The sequence below is a fragment of the Pleurodeles waltl genome, chromosome 5, assembly GCF_031143425.1.
Source record: "Pleurodeles waltl isolate 20211129_DDA chromosome 5, aPleWal1.hap1.20221129, whole genome shotgun sequence".
NCBI lineage: Eukaryota > Metazoa > Chordata > Amphibia > Caudata > Salamandridae > Pleurodeles > Pleurodeles waltl.
The window spans coordinates 754,190,342-754,206,044 of record NC_090444.1 but is presented as its reverse complement, the minus strand read 5'-3'; the positions used below and the strand labels follow the sequence as shown (position 1 = coordinate 754,206,044).

At 43.7% G+C, this 15,703-nt stretch overlaps 1 protein-coding gene across 1 annotated transcript in view; it reads right to left on the bottom strand.

The window, feature by feature from the left end:
- Nucleotides 1-13,537, bottom strand: part of ESR1 (estrogen receptor 1) — a 1,426,508-nt gene extending 1,412,971 nt beyond the window's left edge. The window contains exon 1 of the mRNA XM_069234719.1: nucleotides 12,892-13,537. Within this exon, the coding sequence (XP_069090820.1) occupies nucleotides 12,892-13,322 (431 nt within the window). The 5' untranslated portion in view covers nucleotides 13,323-13,537. The remainder of the gene's footprint in view (nucleotides 1-12,891) is intronic.
- Nucleotides 13,538-15,703: the final 2,166 nt, after the last annotated feature.

The following is a 15,703-nucleotide window of genomic DNA, read 5'->3' as shown; positions in this document are numbered from 1 at the left end:
CCCAGAAACTTTCCAGGAAGGAACTGAGGTGGATGAACCTTTTTTTTGGAAAGTTTTGTGAGGATTCGTCAAATTGGGCCAAAGTTATTAGCAAACCAACAAAACACTATTTCTATGGAAAAGCAGACCTAACTATAACTACCTAGTGGTGACTACCACTATGTAATATATATATATACAAAGTCATGTGTGGTTGGGGCTGGCCACCTGAGAGTGGTTGGATGCAGGGCCTGGCTGCAGGCTTAGACACTAAATCACATATGTGCCTGGATTTAGAACATAAACTTGGGATACTGGGTCCAAAGAGGGTTGAATAGCGAATAGCAGTGTTCATTAGTACAAAAAAAGTAATTATGACTTCAAGCTACTGCAACCAGGACTGCAGACCAAGGTCTGCAAGCCTCACAGCTCGGCTATCAGCCAGTAAACCAAGAACATCAGCCTTCTGCCTGCCTGCCAGACTAGTGTGCCCTGTGAAGAGGAGGGGAGAGGTTGAATTGCGCAGTGCCCAGCGGCTCCTGGTGAGTTGACCTTGGTGAGCAGGGTGTGAGGTGCCCAGTCCAGGATGGATCTGTGTTGTGAAGTAGTCGGTATCCCCGGTTGGGGCTACTGTGAATTAGCCTGGTTTTATACCTGGTCCTTTTTACAGGGTCATCTCCAAACTTTTTGCCTCCTTTCTCATAGTTTTTCCAACCTGTTTTAGTTGGTTTCAGGACTCTAGGCACTTTACCACTGCCAACCAGTGCTAAAGTGCATATGCTCTCTGTCTAAATTGTATTGTTGATTGGTTTATCCATGATTGGCTTATTTGATTTGCTGGTAAGTCTCTAGTAAAGTGCACCAGAGTTGCCTAGGGCCTGAAAATCAAATGCTATTAGTGGGCCTGCAGCACTGATTGTGCCACCCACATGAGTAGCACTTTAAACATATCTCAGACCGGCCCCTGTAGTGTCTGTGTGTACAGTTTTGCACTTCCAGTTTGACCTGGCAGGTGTACCTACTTGCCAGTCCCAAACCTTCCCTTTTCCTATATGTAAGCCATCCGTAAGGTAGGCCCAAAGCAGCTCCATGATCTGGGTGCAGTGTATTTAAAAGGTAGGACATGTATTATTGTATTTTACATGTCCTGAAACATTGCTACATTTCTTTTCACTATCACACGGCCTATCTTTCCTATAGGGTAACATGGGGGATTGCCTTGAAATATCTTTAAAGTGCAATTTCCCATTGGGAGCAGATAGAGATCTGGAGTTTGGGGTCTCTGAACTCACAATTTAAAAATACATCTTTTGGTGAGGTTGGTTTTTAGTTTGTAAGTTTGAAAATGTCACTTTTAGAAAGTGGGCATGTTGGACCTGGCCCTTTTTGCAGGGTCACCCCCAAACTTTTTGCCTCCTTCCTCCTATTTTTCCTGAGCTGTTTTTGTTGGCTTTAGAACTCTGAGCACTTTACCACTGCTAATCAGTGCTAATGTGCATATGCTCTCTGTGTAAATTGTACTCAATGCAGTGCCTGTCTTGCACCTGCAAAATTTACTCATCGCCTGCTTCAGTGAGGGTCCATTGTTGCTGTGCGTCTGGATTTTCCATGCATCATTCCTGGACATCACATCTTCAACATCACTGCACGGACCTGAGGCTGCGTGGCTGGTAGTCGAAGCATCGTCCTCCTGTAGGGAAAGAAACAATGCATCGCTTGTCCGGCAGGGAAAGAATTGACGCATGGCCTCACTTGCGAGTAAGGAATTGACGCATTGCTTGCTTTTCTGATGCATCACCGTGATGGCTTTACCAGTCACTTGGTGATAAAACAACACAACCCTTGACTTTTATGGATTAGGACTCATTTGATTTTCAACAGTGATATCTTTATTTGTGTATGTTGGATTTTTTGTTGTTTTGGTCTTGTTTGATTTAAATATATATTGGCTATTTTTCAAAACTGGTGTGGAGTCCTTTTGTGGTGTTTTCACTGTGTTACTGTATGTGTTTGTGCAAATACTCTATACATTGCCTCTGAGATAAGTCTGACTTTGTGTGCCAAGCTACCAAGGGGGTGAACAGGGGTTATCTTAGGTGTGTGACTCTCTTACCCTGACTAGACTGAGGGGCGCTACTTGGATAGGGTATAACATACTGCCAACTTAAGACCCCATTTCTAACACCTAATGTCACTGATCTCATTAAAGCTGTCATCTGTGTCTGAGGCCCCTGTATGCCCAGAGGGAGCTACTGAGACTATTGAGGCCGTTGCCTATTTCCACTAAGACTTTTGGGGGCATCATCTGTGTTCTCTATGCCAGGTGGGGGACACTGACACTGTTGGGACCATTATCCAGAAGATCCAGAAGAACTGCACAAATGCAGTTTTGCGTCAAAAAGTATAGCGCCAGCTTGCGTCATTCCAGTTCGCCAGCCTGGTGCCAAATTTATTGAACCCCACAAGCTGACGCTAAGTGTGGGCTAACCAAAAAAAAAAAGACGTTAGCTAGGTGGGATTGGCGTTAGAAGAGATGGAGGTTGAGTCAACCAATGATGCTAAATGACGGCAAAAAAAATGCCTCTAACAAGCCTAGGTCATTTCCTGACGCTCAACCATCCATATCACATGACTTGCCCACCATCCCAATGGCCATCACAGAGGACTAGTGTCCCCTGGGCATGGCCATTGCACCCAGAGCCATGGAGGGGGGACGATTTCAGGGCCCCCAATTGCACTTGTATTTTACTTACCTATACTTACCCTACGTACCTGGCATTGGGTCCCCATTCTCTGGTGTTCCTCTGATGTGGGTGGGGGTGTTCCTGGGGCTTGAGGTGGGCACCTGTGGGCCCTTTCCATGGTGTTCGACCATGGAAATGGGCCCACAGGCCCCCCAATGCCTGCTCTGACCCAGGCGATAAATAATGGCGCTAAGCAGGCTTAGCGCCATTATTTAGGCCTGTCTCCCACCCGTGCACCATTTTTGCAAGGGAGGATAAATAAGGCGCTAGGGGCTTTGAGTCATTTTTTGGGGCGGGAACACTTACCTTGCATCTCATTGACACAAGGTGGTTTCACGCATCCAATAAAATGACTTTAACTCAATTATTTTGATGCTAAAATATAAATTTGGAATTAAGTTTGCGCTGAATTTGCGTAAAAACAATTATGCTAATTCAGCGCAAACGGAGTATACATATGTCCCACAATGTCATGATATACAGTAAGGAGTTGGCGAGTGACCCCCCAACTGAGTCCCAAAGGTGTGTGTTATAAAAACATTTGAATACAGCACTCCTACTTTTTTAACTTATGTTTAATAGATTAATAGCCGTTCAAATCAGAGTCCTGGCAGAGAGGTAATGACATGTGAGAGAAGGTAAGGAGACGTGAGTGAGAGTGCAATACTCAGACTTTCTATGCTTAGCAAGTTCTAACATAAGTCCATTGTACACACTACCAACCGGAAGGCACTACATACCCTGCATTACTTCTCCTTTAAATTATTATATATATATATAGATATTATAACAATCATTGCAAAAAAACAACATGTTTTGTAAACACTGAAAACTCTTTTTTCTGTTTTGGGGATTAGGCAGCTGATTAAACAGCTCCAAGCACTTGTTTCTAAAGGTTTGGGAAACAACAGAATTCCACAACAAATAAACACTAAAAACAGCACAACCTTGATTCAACTTTACCATTTAATTAACCTTATTTAACTCAATGAAATTCAATTAACTTGTGCAGAGTTATTCAATCAAATATTAAATCTCATGATTCAAATTTGGAAAATAGTGACTGCAGGAAGGAGGAAGTGCTCAGGTTGTAGGCAAGGGTATGTGCTATGGATTCGATGTGCAGGTAATAAGCCTAAATGCAAGAGAGTACCGTAAAGTATTAGTACAGCTGAAACTATGGTGATTTAAAGGGTGTGGGGTACACCATAATGCAAATGATTATACCTCCTTAACATTACAGAAATATTTTTGTTTGTTTTAATACGTTTTTGAGGCAGATTTTTTTTCAAGTAAAAACATATATTCAGTGTAAAAGATAAAGCAACCTGTGTTCTTTATTGAACAATACATTCTTAAAGTAACTTATAACTGTTGGATCTGCAATATATACATAAGTTAAATGCGTAGGTCAAATCTGAAGGACCTGGATTTAGAAGGGGGTGATACGTTGAAACAGACGGACTACAGTGCTATAGTAGGTGTTAGAATGTAGCTTGGCCTGTATAGGGAGAAACTGATTCAGATAATCTTGTGATGAGATTTTACCAAAATACAATGTTCCTCTCTTTTTTCTTGACGCCCCTTAACAGTCAATTCCTTTATCATTTTTTCAATCACATTTTCATTTTTAGAAGCAACAACGGCACCCTCTTAGATAGTAAGGTCTGCTTCCATCAATGCCTTCACATCTGATGTCTTGCCCTCTTGGGTGTTTCAGTTTTCCAACTGATCTTGCATTCCCTTGTGGAAGTCTGTCTAAAACTAAATTCAAGTGTGGTCATGCAAGGTTTATGTCCTGAGGTGCCTCACCACAACTTGCGGGCTTAGTCTGGAGAGGGTGTTGGTCTTGTCTTGCCATTTAGTCCTTAAAACATCCAATGGGTGTGCTTCATCTATATTCAGCTGTCTTATTTAGTTCCACGGCTTCAGCTCTGTTGCTTTACAACTACATTCTTCTGCTCAGATTTATTTTCCTAATGGATGCAAAATGACTAGCAAAGTGCTGAGGAGGTAGAATTGTTGTTTACCTTTGCCGACTATCTCTGCCTATTGACTATTGCCTCCTTCAGAGCTTGCGAGTCTTTATCGGGCCTGCTACATATTACCTGCTGGACGTTCATATAATGTTCCTTCATTCAAGTAAGATTGGGGAGTCAGACCTTCGATAATATCAGATCTTGCATCTAAGTGCCTTTCTGGGCCCCCAGCCCCCAGTGAAAGAGCTCTGAAGAGTAGAGGCAATAATATTCTTGAAAATGTTTGTTTCAAGACTTTATGTTATGTGTTATGTTATGTTTTATCATGATATCGTCAGAATTTCAGGGTGGGAGGTGGCACCACATAAACTGTGGAAGGCCTCTCTCCAAACCCTCTAGGTTACAAATGTGACAAACACATTTTATCTGATGGAATGCTGGCATCGTGAATTCATAGCAGTGCTTAATTTGTGCTTGGTGTTTCCGGTGCTGAGCACCAGCACTTATTTTTGAGGGGCGAGCCTTATTCTCCTGCCTCAAGCATTTGCTGCGAGCAAAAGACACATTTGGGAAAGATGAATTAAGGGGAAAAGGAAAAAGCGTCACTATGGTAGAAAGCAGAAAGCTGCTAGAGTCAGCTGAAGGGGCAGGGAGTGGCTTTAAATGGATTGAAGAGGCCGGAGATGGCTTCAGGGTTACGCTGCCTCAGTATTCCGTGTTCACACATTTAAATGCAGCAGCCGCGTGTTTAAGAGGAGGGCTTTGGGCACCGAGACGTTTTTATTAACAAATTAAGCACTGATTCATAGCAATGTAAAATTAGGTGAAAAATCAACTCCCCTAGTAAGAAGGAAAAAACAAAGAAGAAAGAGAAAAAGAGAAAAGGCAGAATGAAGAAAAACGAGTTGGCATGGTGTGGGGAAAGGAAGGAAGGCTGGATGGATGAATGGATGGATGGATGGATAAGGAGGTGTAGAAGGGAATGAGTGAAGAAAGAAGAATACACAGGTAGAGAGAAACGGAGAGAGGGAGCTGCAGAGGAATGAAGTGAGATTAAAACATTAATTTACATTTGAAAGAAACACATCATGCAGAGCAGTGATCTCTTTTATTAAAATATCTAACTGGGACCAAGTTTTCTTGGCAGGTTACTCGTCCTGAGGTTCATTGTGGTCCTTGCATGTTGGTTTTGTAGTTAGTTACAGTTAGGCAATGCTGGGAGAGCGGCCCAGGATGTTCTTTTCCAGTCCAGCTGGATTCCAACTTTCAACGTGCACGTATTTTACTGGTTCCTAACATGATTTACAACGGCATTACTAACAGAGCAAAATCTCGAGCCGCTGGTCTAGTTGTGTGTGTCAAAATAGCACAGATAAAAATTCTGGGAGACGCTAGACCAGACTCTAATATTAGATCACCCTCTTCGGCACCATTTCCAACTTTTGTTGTTTTTTCGCGCCGCTCTGGCTTCAAGGAGACGTGGTGTTTTGTCTTCTTCCCTCGAAAAACCGAATTACATACGGCGTTGGTCATAACGTCAAGGCCGCCGCGGCTGCGCAGGAGTCCTACGGGAGGGGAGAGCCGGCATGCGCTGCACGCTGATAACATGAGTTTGAAAAAATGAAAAAAAAAACACAACAGAATGTGGGCCTTTTCCCGGGCCAGTGTGCGGCAAATAACCGAGGGATACTCAGGACAGCGACTAGAATGCTAGAACAGAGGGCGGAAGTTCATGGTTGGGTGTTGGAAGTGGGAGTAAACCAGGCCCCTGCTGCGCCGAAAGGGGGTAGGTGGGGGGCAATGAATGTCGGTGAGATCAGTCTGTGATATACGGGTAACTGAGGGGACCCTCCCCACATCAAGCGTCGGTTTTCCTCATTTTGCGTTATGCCACGGAGTGTTGGCTGTCCATTAAGTTCTGAAAGCAGCAAGGTATAGCCCCAGCCCGCCAGGATAGTGCCAGAGTGAAAGAAATGTCGGTCCTGCCCAGGGAAAAACAATAGTTTGTCTATGAACATAGGTACAGGACTTTGATTTTAGCATCTGAGATATGACTTTATAAATTATTGTTAGGGCATAAACACATTTAAAGGGACAACTGACACAATGACAGATGATAAATATCACAGAATGTGTATGTATTTTAAGTATACACACGTTTATGAATCTACAAACATGGTAAAATGATATATACTTCAGTTGTCTTTCGGGATGGAGCATGTTATGCTAGTGGGAAAAAAGAAACAAATAATTTTTCGCAGGTCTATCATGAGGACATTTGAGCTCATTGTGAGATTTAACAGATTAGATTTTGTGTGTGGGTTGTGCTAAAAACATGACACAATCCCTACACAAAATGTGGCCCTCAGGTTATGCATTCGTTTTTTAAAAGCTCTGCCCCAAAGAAATTGGCACCAAGGAGAAACATAGCAGTAAATCTATTCTGCTTAATTGGTTGCAAAGTCTGCATTTTAAAATATCTTATGGGGTTAAGGCACCTGCTGCAGTGATCTTTGTGTGCCCAGTAAGTCCCAGGGAACACAAATAATGGAAAGATACATTTTTGGGATAACGCATTTACTGGAAAGATCTGTGTTTTCTCTAGTACCAGCTGTGAATCGAAGTAGCCTAGAGGGTTAATGTTGTCTCCTGCAAAGGAGATGATCTAACATGCAGATGGCAGATTTGTATTTTATGTAGATGGGTAACACAGAGATACTTTTGTTACTTGCAGTTCATATATTGTAATCCTTCTAGTTTAGCACAGTGAGCTATGAAAGAAATGTGACTCCTTCACCTTATAAGCCTCACCGTCTTATGTAACACATCTTGTACATTGATTTACACATGTATAAGATTTATTGACAATATATAATGTGTATGTGTGATGTAAAGTGCTCTGACACCCTCCACTGGAGTGACTAGCACTATAAAAGAAATGAAACAAGATAGTAGTTAAATTGTAATTTATGTAAATACTGGAACAGACCAACACATCTAACATTCTCACAGTGCATTCATATCTCTTGTATACAGTTATTGAACACCGTAAAAAGCATGGCTCTTTTAAATATTTGTGAAGTGACAGCGACAAGCTGCATGTCTTTGTTTTCCCTTCTTTGTATTTGCATCTAGGTGCCAGGATCAGAAAGCTCCCAATCAAGTAGTGGAAGAAAAGGAGGCCTGATGGTCCCTTAAATTTGGCCTTTGCTATGGGCCTAGCTGGAGTCTGAAACATGAAAGCCCCTTTGCCGCCTGCACGTTGTTGCTCAAAACGAAAGCAGACAAAGTGCAGGAGCTGCTGGATGTGTTCCGGTATCATCAAATTACACCAGGTAATGTTCATTATATTTCAGTGAGTCTCACTTCTTGCAGGGTGGAGGGTGTCAAACCTTTGAAAATAGTGGGTAGATGCCATGTATCTGTCTATACCGTTGACTTTTGCCCTGGGTAAGGAGTTCACAATTTGGTCAAGTGGACAAGCTGCGGTTTGAATCAATGTAACCACCAGACAATATAGCCTTTTCTTTCTTTTTAATTTGTATACTAGTATGCAGTCTTTGGCCAGCGCTGCCAATAAGAAATGTTGGGCCTCATTTATGATGCCTTAGTGGCACACTGCACCACCAGAATGTCATTTTGTTGACACTCCGGTAGCGCAGAGTGCCAGCCCATATGTACAAGACCACGCAAAGCCACCTTGCGTGGCATTTCATTGCCTTGTAAATACGGACACCTTTCACGTATAACACTGCGAGAAAGCGGCGTTCCATAGGTGTTGCTTAGGGTGTTCCCTCGCAACACCCATGCAACCCAAAGGAATCTGACGCATTCCCAGATTTACAAGCCTGGGAATGCGTCAGATTCCTATGCCACCTTAAGGGTGGTTTAAGAATCACGCAACGGGGAGAAATATCTGTATTCCTCTTTCTATGTGAGGAAAACACATCTTGTGATTGTTTTTAAACAGGTAGGTGTCCCTTTTTGCACAAAAGCAATCATCCCCATAACACAGGCACCATTGCACCCTACTTAATAACTACTAGAACTCAAGACCCCCATTGAATCATTATTGGAATTTTGGACCTCCACTGAGTAATTACCTCTCTTCAGCATTTTTTTGATAATTTGAATGCAAAACAATACATAGAAAACACAGAAACAGGCATCCATCAAACAAATATGCTAACAATTAAATATTTAATTCACAAACAAATATTTGAAAAAACTAAATGTTCTTTTTAATGGGAAGGTTAGAACTTTTCTAAATTCAACTGAGGTCCGTCATTGTACATATTATGTTTTGTTTCATGCACTTGCACTACTCCCAAGAATCAATCTGCAGATACTGACTTACATTTTATCCTCAAATTTCAAATTTCCTCAGATTTACTGGATATTTTAAAAATTCCAATTGTACATTTTGCTTCTTTATATACTTTATTAATATGTGTGTAATATTTATTTTTTAAGTAGTTGCACACTCCCTGAGTAGGCTTCACTGACCCCCAGGGTTCTCCAGACCACAGTAAAGAATCACTGCCCTAGTAGGGTTAACTCCATGACTCAAGAAAGACAATGCACCGGATAAGCCCAACTCTGATTAAGCAGGGTCCAACTTACTTGAAGGCCCTACACTCATGGTTGCACTGCTAGTTTGACAGATCTCCGAAGTACTGCTGGTATGCTGTTTTGGGATCCCTTGATTGTAGTGGCTGTGTGAGATTCCAACATGCAGACCAGCAATTTGGAACATCTTTGCCTGGACAATATTGGGGAGGAGGGGAGTGCAAAGCCACAAACTGAAGCTCAAACACCCAGGCAAGGCCTATGGTTGCAGAAATGCTGGTAGCCCCTACATCCTTCTATGTTTGCAACCACCCAGTGACAGAGTGAACAACAGTAGCTTTCTGAACTGCAGAGGAGGAATTTCCAACATTTCCTTTAATCTTAGGAATTTTTGCCCCGCCTCTCAGGCCTCAGAGATAGAGGTTCCTCACATAGCGGAAATACCAACACCACGTGAAGCGGGGAGCGCATTCTCCCTTCCACCATGCAGACTTTTTAGAGAGTGTGTTTATGCTCACATGGACTCCACATCTCAGTACCTTAGCACAACAGCCATTTCCATTAAATGCTCGTAGCAATTTTTTGGAGATGGGGTCATGGGCACCACTCAAACTTTATAAGCGCCATTTTTATCATTCACAAAGTTTTGGAATGCACTCAAAACGGCACCGACTTTTACCTAAATTATACATTCTGAAGCCCGACATCAGTGTCATCATTGTGTTATAAACTAAAGTATTTTCGTGTTGGAGTCTCCAAAGGGAGCAATGAAAAAAATGTTCGAAAGTCCCTCTAGATAATATTTTTGTTCTTTTTTACATCTTAATCTTTACTCCATCAAAGAAGCCACTAAAGCGTTCTGAGGTCGCCTGTAAAAAAGAAACACTGTATTTTCGGATTACTGTGCACATTTAGACTATATTTAATATTTATTAACTGTATGGGTAGCGTGAGGCTGCTCACAAGGCCCTTGAATACACCTTGGAACTTCGATGGAGCACGCGAAAGAAAAGACAATAGAAAACTGCACGAGTTTTTAAAACTACAGACTAACAAAAGAGGATGATCACTGCAGTCGGTGTTTCTTCTCTGGCCTTCCATCTCAAATGCGAACAAACTGGCATAAATACCATTGTGTGTGCATATATTCGACTCTCACGTACACTAATGCTCCAAACTTAACATGCAGAGACAGTGTGAGGCTGACTGTAGATACATTGCAAGCTATGGGAGAGCTTGACATGACGGAACATGCACGTCTGACACATGCCCCGGACCTGGCAAGTGCACGTCCGGACAACACGCCATGCTGATTCTGCGGTGTCCATGGGTGGGGGGTGTACTTGAGGGGGGATGCAAGTTTTTTCATTTTTTCTAATACACAGGTGCTTCCTAGCAGCTAACTCGGCAATGGCAGCTAACTGGAAACCGTAGGCCAGACCTCTTGTGCTAGGTCTCCAATATAGTGTTAGGGTTAAGGTTTCTGTACATTTCTGGGCACAACTAGTCTTAATTATACCTTTTCGGGCATGCTCCCACATTAAGGCACATTTTAGTCACTAGTGACAGAAATAACCCCTGCAACCCCAGCCCCCAGCTCTGTGCAAATAGTAATGTGACGCACATCAGACTTAAGTGCCTGGTAACACGTTGCATCATATATTAAAGGGATACACCGTTAGCGGTGGCAAGCACTGCTGGTGCTGGGTCGCTTCGTTCTCCTTTGGTAGACACCACTTTTAACAGCACTGTATGCCTGTGATCACAGGTTCATGGTATCCTCCCCTGCCAATGCAGACTCAGCGGTTTATTTTTCAGTGGCAGATAAGACAAAGGCCAATGATAATTGGGTAACGTGCCAGCATCGACCTAATCGTTTAGCTGAAAGTTCTCAGAAAGGCCGGAAAATATTTGCATTTCACAGACAAACGCGCAGCAACGTCAGTGGTGACCATAAGAAAGAAGACCAACACACTGTCATGGTCAAAAGCGCAAGCGTCGGGAGTGTGATCCAGAAAAAAATGTTTTGGCCTGATTCAAACTGTCTAGTGCAAGAATTTAAGATGCGTGAATCACCCCACCCCGCCATTTTATGTTTCAGCGATGCGCCAAAGGCAATGCCTTTTCGGTGTTTTGTGATGCACTAATATAAATGAAGCATAAACATGTCCTGTGGCATTCTGTCCCTCGTACAGGTAAAATAAGTCTGTCCTATATACACTCTTAGAACCAACTCATGCCATTCCCTGAAGATGCTCATACACATGCTCATCCCACCTCACCATCACAGCGAAGCACTGAAAGGCCTGGCAGAACCTACTTAAAGCAAATTGTGCGCTAAACAAACGGCAATTAACACTAGCACCTAGAAGGAAGACTCGATTCAGAATTACGAAGAGTCCCGTTAATTGAAGCACTTTAGAAAGTAACGATTTGAGCATAGTCAATCCGGTGATGGTAGCCAGGTCAGGTACAAAGACTGACCCTTCTACTGCTAGATGCTATGTTGAGACCTTATTCGTCCGCCAGTTCACGACACCCCACATATTTAATCTTTTGAGGCAATAAGAAAGGATGTCCAGGACACTGAACTCTCGTGAACCCATCAAAAGCCCGTATTTCCTCTGTGCTCTAAAATGTGCATTTCGTGTAAGAATTTCAGTGCATCGAGTACACGAGAAGTGCATCTCCCGTCCCTTACAATGGACCCGAGACAACCTGATAGTGATCGGCGTAATGGTTTTAGCAAACCCCCAGTCCCTCATCCACCTGTTAGAAAAGTACTGCTGCAAACTCGGCTCTGTTGAAAGTGCCCTGTGAAACAAGCTGTTTCTGACAGTGGCTTGCGGTGCACTCTGCAGCACAGTCACAATTTCAGTGCTCAAGGATGTTTGATTAGGAGGAACACGCCGTTCCTGACAAGAGGGTCCTGCATCGCAGCACAAAAAGCCAGCGAACAGAACCTTGGGCCTCACAGCGCCAGATAAGTTACCTGACCTTTCCAAATGTAACTAGATTTACTGCCGATGACTTTCTTTAACTCTTCCCTTCCCATTACTCTTATTTTCCGTTTCTGATTTGGCTTTTCCATTCATTCTTATTCCGGGAACAGTTCTCCCTGAGCTGACGTACTAAAAGCATTGATTAGATTTTCAAACTTTGATGAGCGCCACCTCCCTGGTGAAGCAACATCAGGGCACCGTGACCTTCCAAACAAGAACTAAAAGTCAGAAGCAAACAAATCAAAGCATTGATATATATCTGTTTTTCGTAGTTCTTCATACCCTATTTCTTGCGTTTCTAATCGCTGTAAAGAGCGGATGTGACTATTACCCAGTTTGATGATGCTCAGTTCGTAAGTTTGGATGTGTGGTAAAGTGAACTGTCCTTCCCAAGTCTCAAACTGTTGACCAGCTGATGACCATGTCAGCTGCACGCGCTTGATCACTGAGCCACATACCCAGCTATGACTTCTGTGTAACTTTCTGAGGCGATCACATGTTTAACTTTCTAAGACACTGGACGGTTAAGAATACACTGCCGCACACATGCTTTGACAGAAATACAAATGCATACAACGCTTTTCTTGCGGCGTAGGTACACCGACAACCTTCTCTTACCTGTAGAACGCAGGAGGGGCGGCTTCTCTCGCCCCGAACGCCCCCTGATCACTGTCCAGGTAATAGGGTACCTGCTGCCCGTGGTGGTGAATGAAAGGTGAGAGCTGGGGGGCCGTCTGGAGGAACACCACTGGGCTGGGGGGCACGCTGTTCAACGAGTGAAGCCCACCCAGGCTGCTGGACCCAAAGGAGTCCGAACTGGCGGCATAGCTTAGGCTGGCAGAGCTGTAAATCGGGGCAGCAGCCGCCGCAAACTCGTATGTGGTGCCCTCCGGGTAGCTGAAAATGCCCGTCCTGCTGTTCTCCACGTACATCTCACCGAGGGATCTGTCCAAGGGGAGCTTGAGCGGTGGCCTGCCGCGGGTCTCCAGTTCAGTGGCTTGGATCTGGTGAAGCAGGGCGACTCCAGGCGTCTTGCTGTGGAGGGGCATGTTCTGGCTATTGGCGGCAGGCGAGCGGCATGGCTGGCGAGGGCTCAGCACTTGTTGAACCTGCCGGAAGAAGAGCACACGCTGGCATGAGCTCGCGCTGAAAACGCACTGCCTATCGCGCCGCACAGGTATTCAGTCTGTTCCTGGCAAGGGGAGGATACGAGAGAGTGCGGTGTGAGCAGAGCACGGGCTGTACTTCCTCCCTCGCCCCTTCTAACTTTAAGTACTTTGCATCCCAGCTAATAATGTGTATTACAAAGGTGCTGGCGGGGGTCCAGGGGCTGTTATAGTGCAACGACACTGGTTTAAACATCACTTCAGGCTCGACTGGTCTTTTGGAGAAACACCAGATGCACTTTTTTTCTTAGTTCTTTTGTTTTCTTTCCTTTTGCATTTTTTTCTCTTTAAGAGTCGATTACTTAACTTTTCGCTCTGGAGCACAGTGGTGCTCGCGGGTGGCCTCGAGGGGCCAGAGGTGTGTGAACGGTGAAGGGGGACTTAGTGGTCGGTACCTCGACAGACTCTCTGGTTTTTGCTGCTGCTCGGTGCTGTTCTGTGAATCATTTTCATGCATGTGATTTCCCGACAATATTCCTATCCACAATGAAAGAAATCTGAAGATTTACCTGCCCATACAGACACGCAGCTGGCACTAATGTCCTGTCTGGGTCAGATATGAAAGTCCGCCTTACATTGATGTAGGTGGCACGGAACCAGAGACACATGTTGCCTGGTGCCAGTGTGGGTGCAGGAACAGGGTAGTCACCTAAATAGCACAAAGTCACGTGTTTTTCATTTACTAACATTTTTTGGATACAATGGGTCTAAATCTTCAGTTTGAGTCAGTGGTTTGAGTTCTTAATGTTCCACTCTTCTGAGCCAATTCGAAAAGGTTTTTTTCTGATCACTAATACACAAGCAGCCATAAAAAATATATTTCGCACTCGCAAAATGACAGTAGTTCATAAATTAAAAAGGGTTGATGAATTTGTAAATGGTCTGAGACTAGGGCATGACTTTCAGCTGCGCGTGTGTATCTTGGGGTCCGTGGGGATTGTTCATGCATGGCCTTATTGTAGAGGAGCATGGAAAAGTGTTCAAGGTAGGGGCAGCTATAACCCCCCCCCCCCACTATATTTACATATGCAAAAACAGAATACCCAAAGAGTGATTCTAGACAGTCAATATAAATTCGATTTACACCCACAAAGTAACTCATGCTAGTGCTGATTAGCAGCACCATATTCTACAAAGTTAAAAACGTGTACATTTACAATTGCTCCTGTGTTCGGTGTTGGTTCCTGAATTTTTAGAGATTTACTAATAATGCTGGAATAGTTCAAGTAATCAGCCACAGTTATTCGAGGACACATAAATGACAACGAAGGCAGAAGGAGACGTACATGTGTATCTAGAGCGGGGAATCATCCAAGAGTTATATTTCGAAATCCCCAGTCTGGAAAGAAAAATCGGTAATAAAAAAAAGTAGAAGAGATACTTTCTCTAGCTGTCTTCCAAGAACCCTGAACACCGTCCCCGTAAACATCAGAACTGCGCCAATCCAGAAATGAACTGAAGGCCCTCGTCTTGAGAGAACATTACAACTTCTGGTTTAGCACCCACGAACAGGCTGCTTATTAGTAATCCTGAATCATAAGCCAGGGGCCCCGCTATTGTTCAGTGCAGTGTTGCTTATAGCAAGGCTTGCACTCTACAAATGACTATACACCATATGTGTATACCCGTACATATTCAAGTTTGTGGGTTTTTACCTACTTTTAGAGGTTGTCCCAACCAGGAACTCACCCCTGCTCTAACCGCATGAATGTGGGAAATCCGCTAAACGTGTGCGTTTCACGCATCCATACCCAACCAATCTTGCTTCGGTGAATCGTAGGTAGAATTTAGATGCGCAAAGTGTTTTCTTTGTGCACTTTCGTTCAATTCAGGTGCGCAACAAACGTTGTGAAATACGTCCCACGAAAGCAAGTGTGCTGTTTCACAAACCACGAATGACCATTGCGATTTATATATATTTTGACAGATCATAAACTGGAATAGTTGACATATAGATTTGCTTTTTGTACTTCCTAACACAGCCTATTGGTTCTCGGTCTTCTGCACTTTTGAAACCCCGCCTCTTAAAATCCTCTCTCTCGCCCTGTCACCCATTTTCATTTTTCCTTCTCTCTGTAAACCTCCCTCTCTCCTTCTCTCTCACCATTACACCATTCTTCCCTCGACCAGTGTCTCTCAATCGTTCCTTCTTTCACCGTCTGCCACCCTCTGGGGAATCCCACTTTCATTTCTCTCTTCCTCTCTTGTACCCTCCCTACTATCGCTCTCTCTTATGTCCCTTTCACTTACTTCTTCCCATGTCT